At 33.4% G+C, this 14,721-nt stretch overlaps 1 protein-coding gene across 1 annotated transcript in view; it reads right to left on the bottom strand.

The window, feature by feature from the left end:
- Positions 1-8,576, bottom strand: part of LOC118181428 (cell adhesion molecule Dscam1-like) — a 666,362-nt gene extending 657,786 nt beyond the window's left edge. The window contains exon 1 of the mRNA XM_085823330.1: positions 8,288-8,576. Coding sequence (XP_085679456.1) covers positions 8,288-8,357 — 70 coding nt within the window. The 5' untranslated portion in view covers positions 8,358-8,576. The remainder of the gene's footprint in view (positions 1-8,287) is intronic.
- Positions 8,577-14,721: the final 6,145 nt, after the last annotated feature.

The following is a 14,721-nucleotide window of genomic DNA, read 5'->3' as shown; positions in this document are numbered from 1 at the left end:
CCTCTCTTATTGTTCTCCACTTCGTTATCTAGTGACTCCATAGCAAAAAACACAGATAAATGACGATCTAAAGATACAGATTATATATCCCAAAACTGCATTAAAGTTTAAACACGTTTTCGTATTTTTCTGAGAGTTTATAATTGGAAAAATGTAATTGCGAGTTGGGAATTCTTTAAAGCATTTGCTATAATGTAAGCATAAAATGCATTACATTATTTTACGAAGAAATATTTTAAAACTATAATAATTACTCCTTAGAGAAGTTTTAAAAATATTTCAAATTATAATTTATTAATTGATTCTAACTGATTATAATTTATTAGTGTCCATTAAAAGAGAAACATAACGAATATTTTGCAAGAAAGTTACTTTCCTGGGAACGTTTCTAAGGAACCAAGAGAATAACCTTTCTTAGGGAAACTAGCCAATTTTTGTCTTGCACAAGGACAAACTGATGCCCATGCATCCAGATTTGAAAATTCACCATTCCTGAATTCGTACCAAATTACCACTGCTGAACGATCTTATCCATTCAGTCACTGTTCAGTAACAAAAGCTCAGGAACTTTTAAATTTTTGAAAGAGGTAAAATTAGTTCTCCCTTTGGGAAGGTATACTAATGGCCAATTAAAATTTTTACACCACGAAGTTCGGTGTGGTAAGCGTCATATTTGCCTGAAAGGTACTACATGCTGCGATATGCAAACAATTAACACTCCAAGAGATGCGCATAAAGCAGTAGCCCCATCTTCATTGTGAGTACATGGAAAGCTTGAGTAGCAAATTTCTGGTTTCGAAATTGCATCTGAATATCGTGTTATACTTCGTGTAAGAAGAAACTGGTATCAGCATGAGTCGAAATTCTACCTCCGTAGCATCGTATCCTCTGGAGACTGCAATTTATCGTTCTGTGATATGGTATCTCGTGATGGTAGATATCGCATGACTCTAAGGTGGGAATCAATGACTCCAGAAGGGTTATATTGTATTATTGCGTGACGCCATTTTTCAGCAAACTAATATACGACCGCATGTTGCAAGTGCTGTCCTAAAACTGCTCGATACAGAAGGTGTTCAACTGTTTCTCTGACCCGCAGATTGCCCGGATCTCTTACCCAGCGAGAGCATTTGGTCACTGACTGCCGAGAGCTTTGCAAGCCACCACTCTCCAATGCCATCAGTAGATTGATAAAAGTCTGTCATTGAAATGAAGCCTCACGGAATGAACTACCCGTATTAGTCGCATAAGCTCAGTTCGACTTGATGTCCAGCCGTATTACAATTGTTGTTGCTGCCAGAAGTAGCAGCTGTGTGTACTCAATTCTGCAAGCCACCTCCAAATATAATCATATCTTCCTCTTAATATACTGTGTATGTTCTATAAAGAAGATTCTGCTGTTTGCTTTCCTTTCCTCCCCCGATGTATGAATTGTAATTATGAGCTATGTATAGATACATATAAATGATTAGGAAAACAAGACATTTTATGAACAGAATGCATAGATCTTTTAAAATCTAAAGTATTATTTTTGTGGCAGAGTTTATCTTATCTAGTTTTGTTCCATACGAGAGGAAAGTGTTGCTTGCTTGCAAATATTTGTCCGTATATCGTGAACATGTAGATACAAAATTACTTGAATTAAATCACTTTTATATCAGTACTAAAAGTCTTAAAAATTATATTTAATTTAGTAAATTTGAAATGACTAACCTGGCAGCAATACTTATGCATAGTTCATGATTTGAAATTACAGAAATTTTAGCTGTTCAACATCTTTACTGAAGCATTTTCTGTGGTGTAAGGAGCGAGCGTTTCAAACTAGCTCAAAGTTCAAACAAAGATGTAATGTATCCTAGACAAAAGTTACCTTTAATCAAGCAGTAATATTTAAATTTTCCTTGATATTGTGTATCTTGAATAGTTTTAGCGTAATAATTAGATACACTAATTTACATTTTCAGCATCAAACTTTATGCTGAAATAATGCCGAAACCTACTGCGTTAAAACGATATAAAGGAAATATTAGCCTGCTTAATCGATTATAGCACAGCCCACCAGAGCTATTCGGTTATGAAAAGGGATACCATCATGGAGAAACTTTTAAGTGTATCAGTCATTTTCTCCCTCCTTCCAGCATGCCATCGTGGTGTAACGGTAGCACACTCAGGGCGTATTCGAGAGGTCCAGTTTCGAGTACCGGCGAAGATAGGCATTTTTTCAGTTTCCTTGCTTCGAAAAGTTTTAAAATGATTATACAGTGGCGTCCGGACTAAAAATGGTGGTGGATAATAATTCGTCATCATCAGGATTTGGCAACTGGATACCCTAATCTCCCGCTGCCCTTGAAAAGTGGTGTATATAAGGTATTTTTTTTTATCCTTCCAGCATGCTTTCGTGGTGTAACGATAGCACACTCGACTCGTATTTGATCAAGGCATCCCCAGTGCCAGATAATTATACTCGGAGAGTATTCAAGAAGTCCAGGTTTGAATCCCGGCAAGGGCATTGCACATTTTTTCCATCTTCCTGGTTTGAAAACAATATAATGTCTATTCAAGCGAAACAATTCATATTCTTGTTTCATGAAAGGAAAACAAATATTCTAATCGCTTTAAATGATACTTTTTGATCTCAGTGGATAACGGTTCTCTAAGGTAAACAGGACCCACAGATAAATTTACAAATATTTTAAACACAGCTCTGATTTGTCTCTATCTCCTAGAATTAACCTGCAGAAATTTTTATTCCATTATATAGTACCTTAAATATCAAACAATGTGATTAACTGATATTAAGCCATTTAATTTATTGGAATTGCAAGAGAAAATGTGGTGCATAAGTACAATGAGTATGTGCAGATGCGTCTATTACGGAATTTGTAATATGTAAATCCGACCTGAGCTATAAATTAACTTTTCAAGAGTTCATTTACTGAATTTCATTTCATCAAGATCTCTAGAGGACAACATCTAGTATTTCTTCCTACATTCAGATCTGCAAACTGTTTAAGAAAATTGGTCAAAAATTGTTGATCATTTTCTTAGTAAATTTATTACAGATACTTTGAGTTGCGACTCAAGCTACATTTAATATAATGATTGAGACAGAGTGAAATGGGTATAATAAGTCAAGGCTGCGGTTTCCAGTCTGAGCTCCGTGGAGCTATAAGGGCTCAGAGTGAACTTCAAAGGAGCTCATCCAGGAAAGTAAAACATATAAAATCTGAATTACGTTAAATAATATGTTTATAAAATAGAAAAATTAGTAAGTCAGAAACTTGGGAATTGCATGTTAAACGAGGAAATTCGCTAAGTTGAATTTCGTATCTCTTCTGTCATTCAGTGCTTGATTATTCTCTATGAAATGCACATTCAAGCAGCTTCTCAATCTTTTCGGAATTCCTGGAATCAGCTCGAAGCTTCTTGAAACTTAGTGTCATATAAAAACAAATATTTAGTCGACTTTGAATCACTTGATAGAGAATGCTCATAGCGATAATATCATGAATTCTTAGTTCTTCCACGAGTTTACTGATATTTTGCTTTGGCGGAGGTATACGTATTCATCTTGTGCACCTTTTATCTTGTGTTATTTATAAAGGTGATAATAAAAATAATAAACTGCACTAAATCGTGATCCTTTAAAGACAGATTCTATATATCAACGCGTGTGACATTTTTAATGAATCATAGCCATATATTGAAAATGGTTTAAAATAAGGACTGTGCCTCTATACTGGCATATTTTCCGAAATTTTTATCAAAGTGAACGAAGCAAATCACTCAATAATAGGGAAAAATACAGTAGTTTTTGATGCAAATGTCAAAGTGTCTTTTTTTAAGAGAAAACGAATTCACTGGCTGGAGTGCGTGGAAAGGAATATAACCATTGCACATTCCTTACAAAAACTTTCTTACAAGAATATAACATCAAACTTCAAGAGAAAACAGAGACAAATAGTAAAACTCACCAAGAAACTTAGATAGACCAGCTTAAACGAGGCTGTGTACGTTTGCTGATGAGTTTGATCTACATTTTTTATATTTAGTTTGTTGATCTGAGTGTTTGGTATCTATTTAAGATTTTGGTGCTCTTGGATAAGTACTGGATGGTATTCAGTGTGGATCCAGACTAACGGAATTCGAATTCATCATAGATTTGATATAACACAACAAATTAACACTCGCGATTCAAAACCGAAGTCCACGAGCGATTTGGCTGCATATTAAATGAATTTAAAAATCTTGTCTGAGGAAGCAAACTGTGTGTTGCTATCTTTCTAAGCTATGTACACATCTCTACAATGCAGGATTTTCCGCTAGTACAGAAACCAAAAGAATGTGCGGAATCTGAACAATGTATTCGTTTGCAATTATCAGCATTTACACCGGAACTCAGAAACTTGTACACATAAAGTCAAGTACAAGCGTCTCATTAAAAACTTTTATGTTTCTTACATTATAGCTTAATTTAGCTCTACATTGCACAATTAGTTGCAAAATAATTGCTTACAAATTAAATTGTAATTATCTTCTACAGAAAGTAAAAGTATGTCAAATTACAAACAACAGACAAGTGTGTGAAACTGCATGTAATGATTATCTTACAGGAACTGAACTTAATATAATGACCTTAATAATGCCCTCAGCAGCAATATCAAATGCGTGATGTAACACAGAATGTTTTGATTTATTGAATTTTAGAAGGACCATTATGTGGAGTTATGTTTTGACAATATCATGTTGATAATAAATTGAGGTATTATGGTAAAGCTAAACATTTTAGAATATAATTTCCTTTCATATACATTGCAGAACTGTTTAAATACTTCCTCACATTACATACCCTTATTAACTACCCTTTTTTCTACCCTTGTAATACTATTCTTGAACATCATTAAAGATAAGCCCTGTTAAAGCAGTTGATTAAACAAAGGGCTCCGGACGTCAAATATTTGGAAATTCCTGATCAGTGTAATATAAGTGACAAATATTTTGTCTTTTATATATCAAAATGAACTAGATTCATTCATTTTGCATACCTATCTTCAGTCCAGCATTATTTTATTTGCAGAGACATCAGCATTTTAAAACTAATGAATTAATGCTTATGAATATTGTAAATAAAACCATATATGATTATAACGCACAGGAACAAAAGGTACTTTTCCGTTTTGCCGGCTTAAACGATAAAGTCGCCAATAATGGTACAACTGATGCCAAACGGAATATCCTCGCTGGTAACCTTTTACGCCTTGCCAAAACAAGTCTCAGCCATTTCTTATCGAATTGATTATTTCTTTCAATACTGGCATACAGTTACATAGAATTTTTACAAGAGAGTTAAATTTTATGCTCTAAGACAATTGGCGGTAATTAAGTCAATTAGAATGCAATCACACCGCTCACCCGAAGGCGAAAATATAGAAAAGGCAAAATCAAGTGGTAAATTCATCAATTCTAATGAGAAAGCACTAGCAAAGTAAAGCACTACGTTTTTACATAATTTCTGAGTAAGCCATTTGTACGAATTGAAATAATTCTTGCATTTAAACTTGTATTCCAAATTAAGATTTAACTTGAAATTAATGTAAATAATTACTGAGAGAATTATATTTTTGTAGCGTAGTTTACGTGAGATGGGATCACTTGGGGTCACGTGATACGAACCGGCGAATCAGGATGTTGAACCACGAAAGCATAGTAAATTCTTAAATTAATGTCTTTTTGCAAATTTATTGTCTTTATTTATTGGCTTTTCACAAAATTTTTAACCATATTAAAATGTTTATGCCTTTAAAATAAAAAAATTCTTAGCATTAACATTTGTTAAAAATTTTTATGTGTATACTGTATGTTCTTGCCAACAAAGTCTGATTGGCGAGATTTGCGCCGGCGAAACGGAAAAGTACCGAACAAAAATTCTAGGTTACTAAATAATTGAATTAAATATTAGGGTACTAAGTTAAGCAGATAATTTGGAAAATTAAATGTGAAAGAAATTGTTCTTAAAAGATTTATTAGGAAAGTCATATTAATATAGAGAAATTTAAAACTATGATAGAAGTGATAAGAAAAATCGAAGAATGCTAATGGAAGAAACTATCCATAATAAATATATTAATCCAATACATACTGGTATTCAAAAAATTCTATCTGTGAATAGTAACAGTTGTCCCTCCAAATTAGAGAAAGTATAAAACTAGAGGAAACGATATAATAAGTTTTATGTAATTTTGGAAAAATAAATAGTCTGCACAACTAATGGAAATCTATAAATACAGAAATGATAAATAAAGATAATCCATAAAATGATAAAATTATTTGAATAATCTATAAGTAGATCTCCATTTGTTTATTTCATCACAACAAGTATTCCTTTTCTAAGAAGAGTTTTAATAAACTATGCTAAATCTCTCTTCACAGAACACATTTTTGTCTTACCCTAAGCTGTGTAATTCATAATTTTCAATTATCAGTAAAATAATACAAATTTGTAAGGTTTATTTATATTAACTAACCAGTTATTTTATGTTACGAATCTGTACTGTCACTTTTCACTTTCTACTTTTCTATTGCATCCCGTGCATTTAGGTGAGGGTGTGAGATTGTTTTTAACCAGAGCGTGTTCTGCCTGCTGAAGGCCACGTTACTAGTCGTTATTTTATGATAAGCATTCCCGTCTACGGCGTTGCTTTTTTCTTGACGATTTGTGATGTTACGCCTGTGTACGTTAAGGGCTAACCTGTCCTAATCATCTCCGCGTAGTCTTTGGCTAGGAAAGTTTAATTTAATTTTAATTAAAAATCTTCAGAGTTCACTCCATATATACTGGCTGATTTGTAAGCACTAGGTGTGATTTCTGCTCGGTTTGCTTAGTTTTATATAGCAGGTCATTTACACCCTTCAAATGTTTGTTTTAGCTTAATCTAGACACATAAAGATAAGTCGTTTAAGTCCAAGTAGGCATCATGACTTAGTATACGTTATCAAAAGACGTGACATTTTACAATTTGTTTTTGTTGTTGCTGCTGAAAAGAAAAGTGTATTATCTGTTTTGGTACATATATACATACAGCATCGCCAAGAAAATTCTGTACTTTTTCACAGATACTTTTAATATTTTATTCGCTTTACTATTTAATCATAAAATATTTTAGCCACTTTACTATTTAATCATTTTGAAAATAAAGTAAGATAAAGCAAGAATAAAGTTCATTTACTTCCATTACATTCTATTCGCATTTGTCTGCAGTAAGAAAAGAAAACTTAGTTATTCAGATTTTTCAGACATATTCTCTGCCTATTCAAACAAACTTTCAAACTCAACACTTGTCACAGATTTAACGAGCTACTCGTTTGTAATTGAAATTTTAATACATGATGCCATACTTAAGTACGTCTGAGCAAAAATAAGAGGCACAGATTGCCCTTTTATCCTTGGTTTTATAGAAAAGCCCAAAGAATTCTGTACTAGATAGAAATTCAGGTAAAAGTAACCTTAAATAGGAACTGGTTTTATAGATAAACACCAAGGAATTTTGTATCAGGTAATAATGTATGGCATTTAAAATATCTTTCAGTAACAATAACGATGCTATAGTTTTATAATTTATGTCTTTTATATATTTTATTCGAAATAAGGAGGTAAACTATCAAGAAACACATTTATTACAGTTAATATCGCCAAATTCAAAAGCCAGTAACAGACTGGTTAAACTGGAAGATAAATTTAACATGTCTAATGGTAATACTCTGAGAGAAGCTAGTCAAGCTGTAGTTAATGAGAAAGGTAAATTTATGATCTCATGCTTCTTGCAGTGGCTACACATGCCAGGTCGAGAGGATCATTTGCTATAACCGGTAGCGTAAAATTAAGGTAAACAGGTTCTAAAAACACTGGCTCGTATACATGTTACAAATGGAGGAAACCAAAAAGCTGCCCATTCGTTTGGATTCGAACCAACCAGTGTTTAGCTACTTTACCGCTCAGCCGCTGGTAGGCTGTGTAGTTTTGTTAAGGATAGGCATATTTTTGCTCTTTTCAAGGAACGAAAGCATTCTTGTAATATTTCTACTAAAATATTAGACATAAATTATCAAATAGCATGTAATGCTTTAGCTTCAGTCACACTATTGTCTATAAAAGTACTAGAAACGTCTCAGATTGTTAATTAGTAATTTTCTACGCGTATGAAATGTTCAGAAATCGTCATTTATAAATGAAAGCTATCATTGGGACAAATACATATTTTAAAAGTATTTGATAAAAATATACCCTTACCTGTTATGTCAGTGGAATATAGTCCTGTTATCAGTACCAATAACAGCGTAACGCAAAAATGATTTATCATTTTAAATCCGATACCTAACACGAAATGTTTCTTCTTTTCAATATAGTATGTACCAAAACCACATTAAACCTTTATATTACTACATAATTTATCACGCAAGACTGCACAGAGTCAGTTTGGAATGTCAGTGTTGCCGGAATCACGACCACGTGTTACGAGCGCTCGCTTGTCAGCGGGCGCAACAAATTCTCCACATTAACTCGGAAAACCAAACTCTTACTCCCACTCTTGAAGCGGAGGCTGAGAGGACTGAAATCAATTTTCTGGCAGCGTTCGGATAAGACCGCGATCCCGACTCCCCGAATTTCCGTTTGCGCATGCGTCAAAGTCTGGAATTTACTCAGAAGTCAGAGAGCAGCGTGAATTTAGAAATGCAAGAATTTTAGAGATTTCGATTTTATCTAATTTACATTTACATTCGTAAAAAAGTTGTAAACTAGATTTGTCTTTCAGAATTCTGGCCTTTCCTTCAAAAAGTTAATTAGATACTTGAAAATAATGCGATTTTCAACAGATCAGTACATCATATCAAGACATAAACTTAAAGAAACATAGTATTAGATATTTGTGAACCTGAAGATGAAAATAAACATAATCTATTCATTTTAAAAAGCATGGCATCGTTATTGAAGACATGATTTTATTTTTTGTTTCAAATATTGTTTTAAATGTATTTTATTTTAAAGCAATTTTTCATTAGCATTTTTATCTCTAAATATCATTGTATTACAATATGTATTAATATAATTAATATATTAATAAATTAATGTAAATTAATTAATAAATTAATTTTAATTAATTAATGTAAATATATTATATATTTTTACTTTATAAATGCGAAACATTAGCGTTTAAGCCATTTGTTCACGAGCTCTCCAGTACTTTTTAGCAATATCTTCATACCGAAAAGTACAATACAATTATTTAAATTTTCAAAAATCATAAGCTGATTTCAGTCACACAAAACACGTTTTGGGGGATTCACCACTACGTAGAAGATATTAACTTTACTCGCAAACTGTCACGTCCGATCAGACGTTTAAATAGAGCTACTGCTGTCTTTTTTGGAAAACTGGGAATTAAAGTTGTTTCTTCCTCCAGAATCCTTCATCTCTTATCCATAGCACGTTATGTCCTCCTTAAGAATTTTCTTAAGAATCAGATTAACAAACAATTTAAGTTGTATGAAAAGAAAATTAGTCGACTAATGCGTTGCTTCATCAAAGTTCCTTTCTTAGCCAATGTATCAGCTTTTTTATTGGCCATAACTCCACAATGGGCTGGAATCCATTTGAAAGAAATTATGCGTGCCATTGCCTTAAGTAACGGCCTACATTTTAAGATTCTTTGGGAACTGTTTTGATTATTTAGAAGAGCTTGAAGCGAATTTTTGGAATCTAAAAATATAACTGCCTTTACAAAAGAGTGATTGCGAATAAACAGTTGTTGAATATCCACAGCAATATCTTCGATATCCCCATTAAAGGCAGTCAGTAGTAAGTGGGCCCACTGGTAAGTAGAAACTAACAAGCTTGCTATGGATGCCTGCTCCAGCATCGCGCGCTCTCTCTAACATAGAGACGTCGAGGTAGACGCATAACCACTCATTTTGAGGATAGCAACCCTAACAGTTTTCATTGCAAGAGATCTTAATTGTGAATTGGTGTAACTGAAATAGATCTTAATTGTGAATCGGTGTATTTTGGGGTGTAACGTAGCAGGTCTCCTCGTGGGGCACCCTGTGTATCGCTAAATCTGGTATAGCTTTGCCGCTCTCTATTGTCGTCTTTTTGATGATGTATTATAATTTATATATTATGTGTGTTATAAAATAGTACGTTTTTCAACAGTTTTTGCAAAGAAAGTTTTAAAATTTTACATTTGGTTATAATTTTTTTAATTTATCTATTAAAATATAATATCTTTCTTTTACGTATATACTTAGTACATTTTATTTCACACTTTATTTTCAACATAAGATTATGAAAGATAGAATTTTAATTTGATGACTGTAACACATTCCATTCATGCAATACCGTTCTGTTAATTTATTCTGGTGGCGCATGCTACTTAAAGAGATAATTAATAATAAATGAAAGGCGAATAGTTTCATGGTTTTTCTATACATTTTCAATTTAGTTAATTAAAAGTACGTTAATGCTTTGAAATTAATTTAAACTAATACGAACGTAATTTAAACTATATGTAAAACTACATGTATGATATGTAAAACTACAGACATACAGTCATATATTTGAATTTGAACCGTTTATCAGAAATACGCACTATTATTTGAAAGTTGTTTGATTCTACAGAAATGAGTTTAAAATTTTTTGTCTCAAATAATCTCCTTGATTTGAATATATATATTTTCATATTGTATGTTTTCTGCGCAAAACGATTCTAAAAGCAGCCAGAGTAAGTTTCAGAACTTATTTAAGTAGCATTTAATTCATTCTAGAATTGCATAAATAAGATCTATATGTTAATAGATTTTCTGCTTATCAATTCGTCTTTTACTGAACTTGAGAGAAAAAGTGTTGTCTTATGTAATTGTGTACAAAACTGTACACTATGAACAAAATAACGTTTAAAATTTCAAAAACAAGAAGTTCACTTTTCTAAACGTTAGTCTGGGGTAGAAATAGTTATGAAAATTCAAGCTTAATAATCCTTTATAGATTCATGAAATCTTACACTTCATCAATAATCACATTTTAAAATCATTAGGTTATTTTTAAGTAGGAGTACATGAAAAATGAGCAGTTGCCTTGCTGAGACTCGAGCCCGTAACTGTCAAATACGTGCCGAGTGTGCTACCATTACACCACGAAGGAATGCAGAAAGGAGGGAGAAAATAACCTTATAATATAAAGAAACATGAGTGAAACACCAAAAATGAATAGATACAGAACTTAGGAAAACAGAAATTTCGAAATATGAACTTTATTTGTAAAATTAAAAATATTAGAAATACAAATTAGAAATACAAAGATGATCAAATAAAAGTCAACAAATTAATTTGTGAAAAATAATTATTATGAAATAAAATTTGCTTTAAAAGGCTTAAAGCGAATTTCGCAATGTTCATCGTCTATTATTTACCCCATCATATTTGGTATCGAATATCTCGTACTATAATTTGAATTGAAATCAATGTATATTTATTATTTCCATTTAGAATGCAATATAAATTTATAACAAAATCCTGCAGTTTCACGTTTGTGTACATTTTTGGCTATGCAATGAAAAAATTGTTAATATTATTTTGCTGACCAGAAGTAGACCAGTTACTGTAGAGTAACATATATTTTTCATACACTCAAGAGCCAAAACATTATGACCACCTGTCAATTTTGAGTTAGGCCACCTTTGGCGCGCAACATAGCTTCAACCCGCCTTGGCATTGATGCCACAAGTCCTTGAAAGATGGCCGGAGACAGATTGTACCAGATGTTGTAGCAACGGTCACGCAAATCCGAGATATTGCGAATTGGTGGTCTTTGACCTCTGAGCTGCCGTCCCATGACATCCTAAATGTGTTCTATCGGATTGGGATCCGGTGAGTTAGGTGGCCAGGACATTAACTGGAAATCAGCATCATGTTCCTGGAACCACTCCGACAAAATTGTAGCCTTGTGACACGGAGCGTTGTCCTGTTGGAACATTCCATTTCCAGCTGGAAAACCAGAGGCCATGTGAGGGTGCATCTGGTCCGCAATGATGTTCAGATACCCTGTAGCATTCATGGTCTGCTCTACCACAACTACGGGTCCCAGAGACGCCCAAGAGAAAGTCCCCAGAGCATAATACCGCCACAACCGACCTGTGTATGACCTACTGTGTATTGAGGGAGCAACTGTTCGCCTGGAAGACGGCGTATCCTGACACGGCCATCGGCGTGATGAATGACAAACCGTGATTCATCTGACCAAGCAACTCTCCCACTGATTCATGGACCAGTAGCGATGTTCCCGGGACCAGCGCAGGCTCAGTTGGCGATGACGCTTGGTCAGCAAAGGCACATGAGTGGGACGTTTGCTGCGTAGCCCCATATCCAACAGTGTTCGCTGAACAGTGTGCTCCGTTACTTTTCTACCTGACCCTGCATTGTATTCGGCTGTCAGCTGAGCCACTGTCTGGCTCTGGTTTTGCTTCATCATGCAAGACAGTCTCCGACGACCTTTTTCTTTGATAGCGTGTAGACGTCCAACACCATGTCGTCTGCTGCTGGTTTCACCGTCATTCATCCACTTTTCATACGTACTAACAACTGTAGATCGCGAACAACCCACGAGTTGTGCAGTTTCGGAAATACTTGTTCCGAGCCTTCGAGCCATTACAATCTGCCCTCTATCAAAGTCGCTTAGATCCGCAGCCTTTCCCATCACACACAGAAGTAAGTGAAAGAATGATTCTTCAGACTCTCCAGCAGCAGTTAAATACCACTTCCACCTGATCACGTGCCTTCCACGTCATCCAGGCGTGTTCATCGCAAAATGTAGGGCTGGTCATAAAGTTTTGGCTCTTGAGTGTATGTACGTCTTATATTCTACATTCTTACAAATTAGTGAGCTTGAGCGACTAGCCTTAAGTGAAGTTCGTTGTTTAAAAGAATAAGAAAGGAATCATGTATTGAATATAGTATTGTAGTAGTATTATATATTGTCCACTCACTTATGTATATTACTGCACAGGTTACAAATATAAAAATGCTGTGTATTTTGCCAACATTAGAAGCCAAGTATGAAAATATAATTTTCGTTGTCAAATAAAAAGATTGTTGCATTGATAACAAAGTATTGGGAATATGATTTGCAACCAAAATACAATCGACTTTACTATTTTTGTGTAACCATTTTGTTTCTAATGAGTCATCATAAATGTCTAAAATGTTTTTGACTTAGGGTGTTACATTTATATTCGTAAAAGAATTCCAGATATCTTGAAAAAAATTACATGTCTAGCATACACCTCGGAGGAAATCTTTTCGATGTACATTTTCTTTTCACTTGCAAATTTCGCATTTTAGAAAAATGGAGGGTGTTGATCTTGTGAGAAATATTTGTTGCAAGCCTTGCGCGAAAGCAATCCATTAATAGAAATGCAAATTAGGACTTGAACAGTTACGGACTTTCTTTCTTAAATATGCATATGCAACTCTTCACTGTCTTCACAGTAATTTTCAAAGAAATAATGTTGCAGCAGTTTTGTTTTCTACTGTATGGCTTTTTTATTTTGAATAGCTCTCTTTAAACAGAAAATTTATGTTCTAAATTTTAACTTTTTCAGGATCTTAAATGCAAATCAATGATATTTTTTACTTTCTTAAAATGTAATTTTTCTTTTCTTCTTTTCTTACTCTCTTGAAAGGCAAACCAATGGTAAACGGTAAGTTGATGGTAAATAAAATCGTTCCGAATATTAAATTGAAATCAGGATGATAAAGGGTTATATGGTATTTCTCCCGACTTCTTAGCATGCCTGCATGGTGTAACCGTCAGAACACGTTTTCGAGAGGTCCGAAAGTCCCGTCAAGGGCACTGCTCATTTTTCATGTCTTCTACTTCAAAATTACCTAATGTCCTTACAGGGTTTTCCTTTTGTATTTATAATTTTTGAAATGCTTTAATACTGTTTTGAACGTTTTGGAGCTTGACTATTACATTCTTCAAAGTATTATTGTTTCTTGAGGGCAATGCCAGTATAAGTACAGTTACTTCCAATTGATGAAACTACGTTTAGTTAAAATCTGCAATATTGAGTTAAAATTAAAACAAATAATAACCGAAATACACGATTCCTTCCATATATTAAAATGCTAGACATAATTGAAATTCAAGCACTTAAAGGGAGGAATAATGCAATTATTAGTTATATAGTTAAAAGTTAATTTTACAGTTAATCTTACGCAGATGTGATTTAATGCTTAACTTTACACTTATTAACACGTTTTAACCAACGTTGGCACCATGTAAAGTCTGAAAACGTTTGTAATTGACACCTGGAAAATTTTAATTTTTTACAAGTGTTTGATTATCTCTTGATAGAAAATGATAAAATATATTAGTCTTCATTATACGTTCTAGCATTTTAAAGTTTTATATTTGTAAATCCATGCTTTGTCTGATTTCCCTCCCTATATATTTTTAAGTTAGTGATTTTAAAATTAGTATTGAATAACATAAAATCAGCTTAAAATTAAAGAGAGTATACAAAAATATATAGCTTGTTGTTAGTGTGTTATCATACTGATGGCCATTTTGATTCATTCACAGATAATAACGCAAAACAGTGCAAAAGCAAGAGTTAAAAATCATTTCCTTCGGTATGCGTGTGCGTTCTTAATCAATGGTTGTTATAT

This window comes from Stegodyphus dumicola, chromosome 9 (assembly GCF_044657685.1).
Source record: "Stegodyphus dumicola isolate Sdum_Otavi_A_Nest chromosome 9, ASM4465768v1".
NCBI classification, from domain to species: Eukaryota; Metazoa; Arthropoda; class Arachnida; order Araneae; family Eresidae; genus Stegodyphus; species Stegodyphus dumicola.
This window is presented reverse-complemented; position numbering and strand designations above follow the sequence as displayed.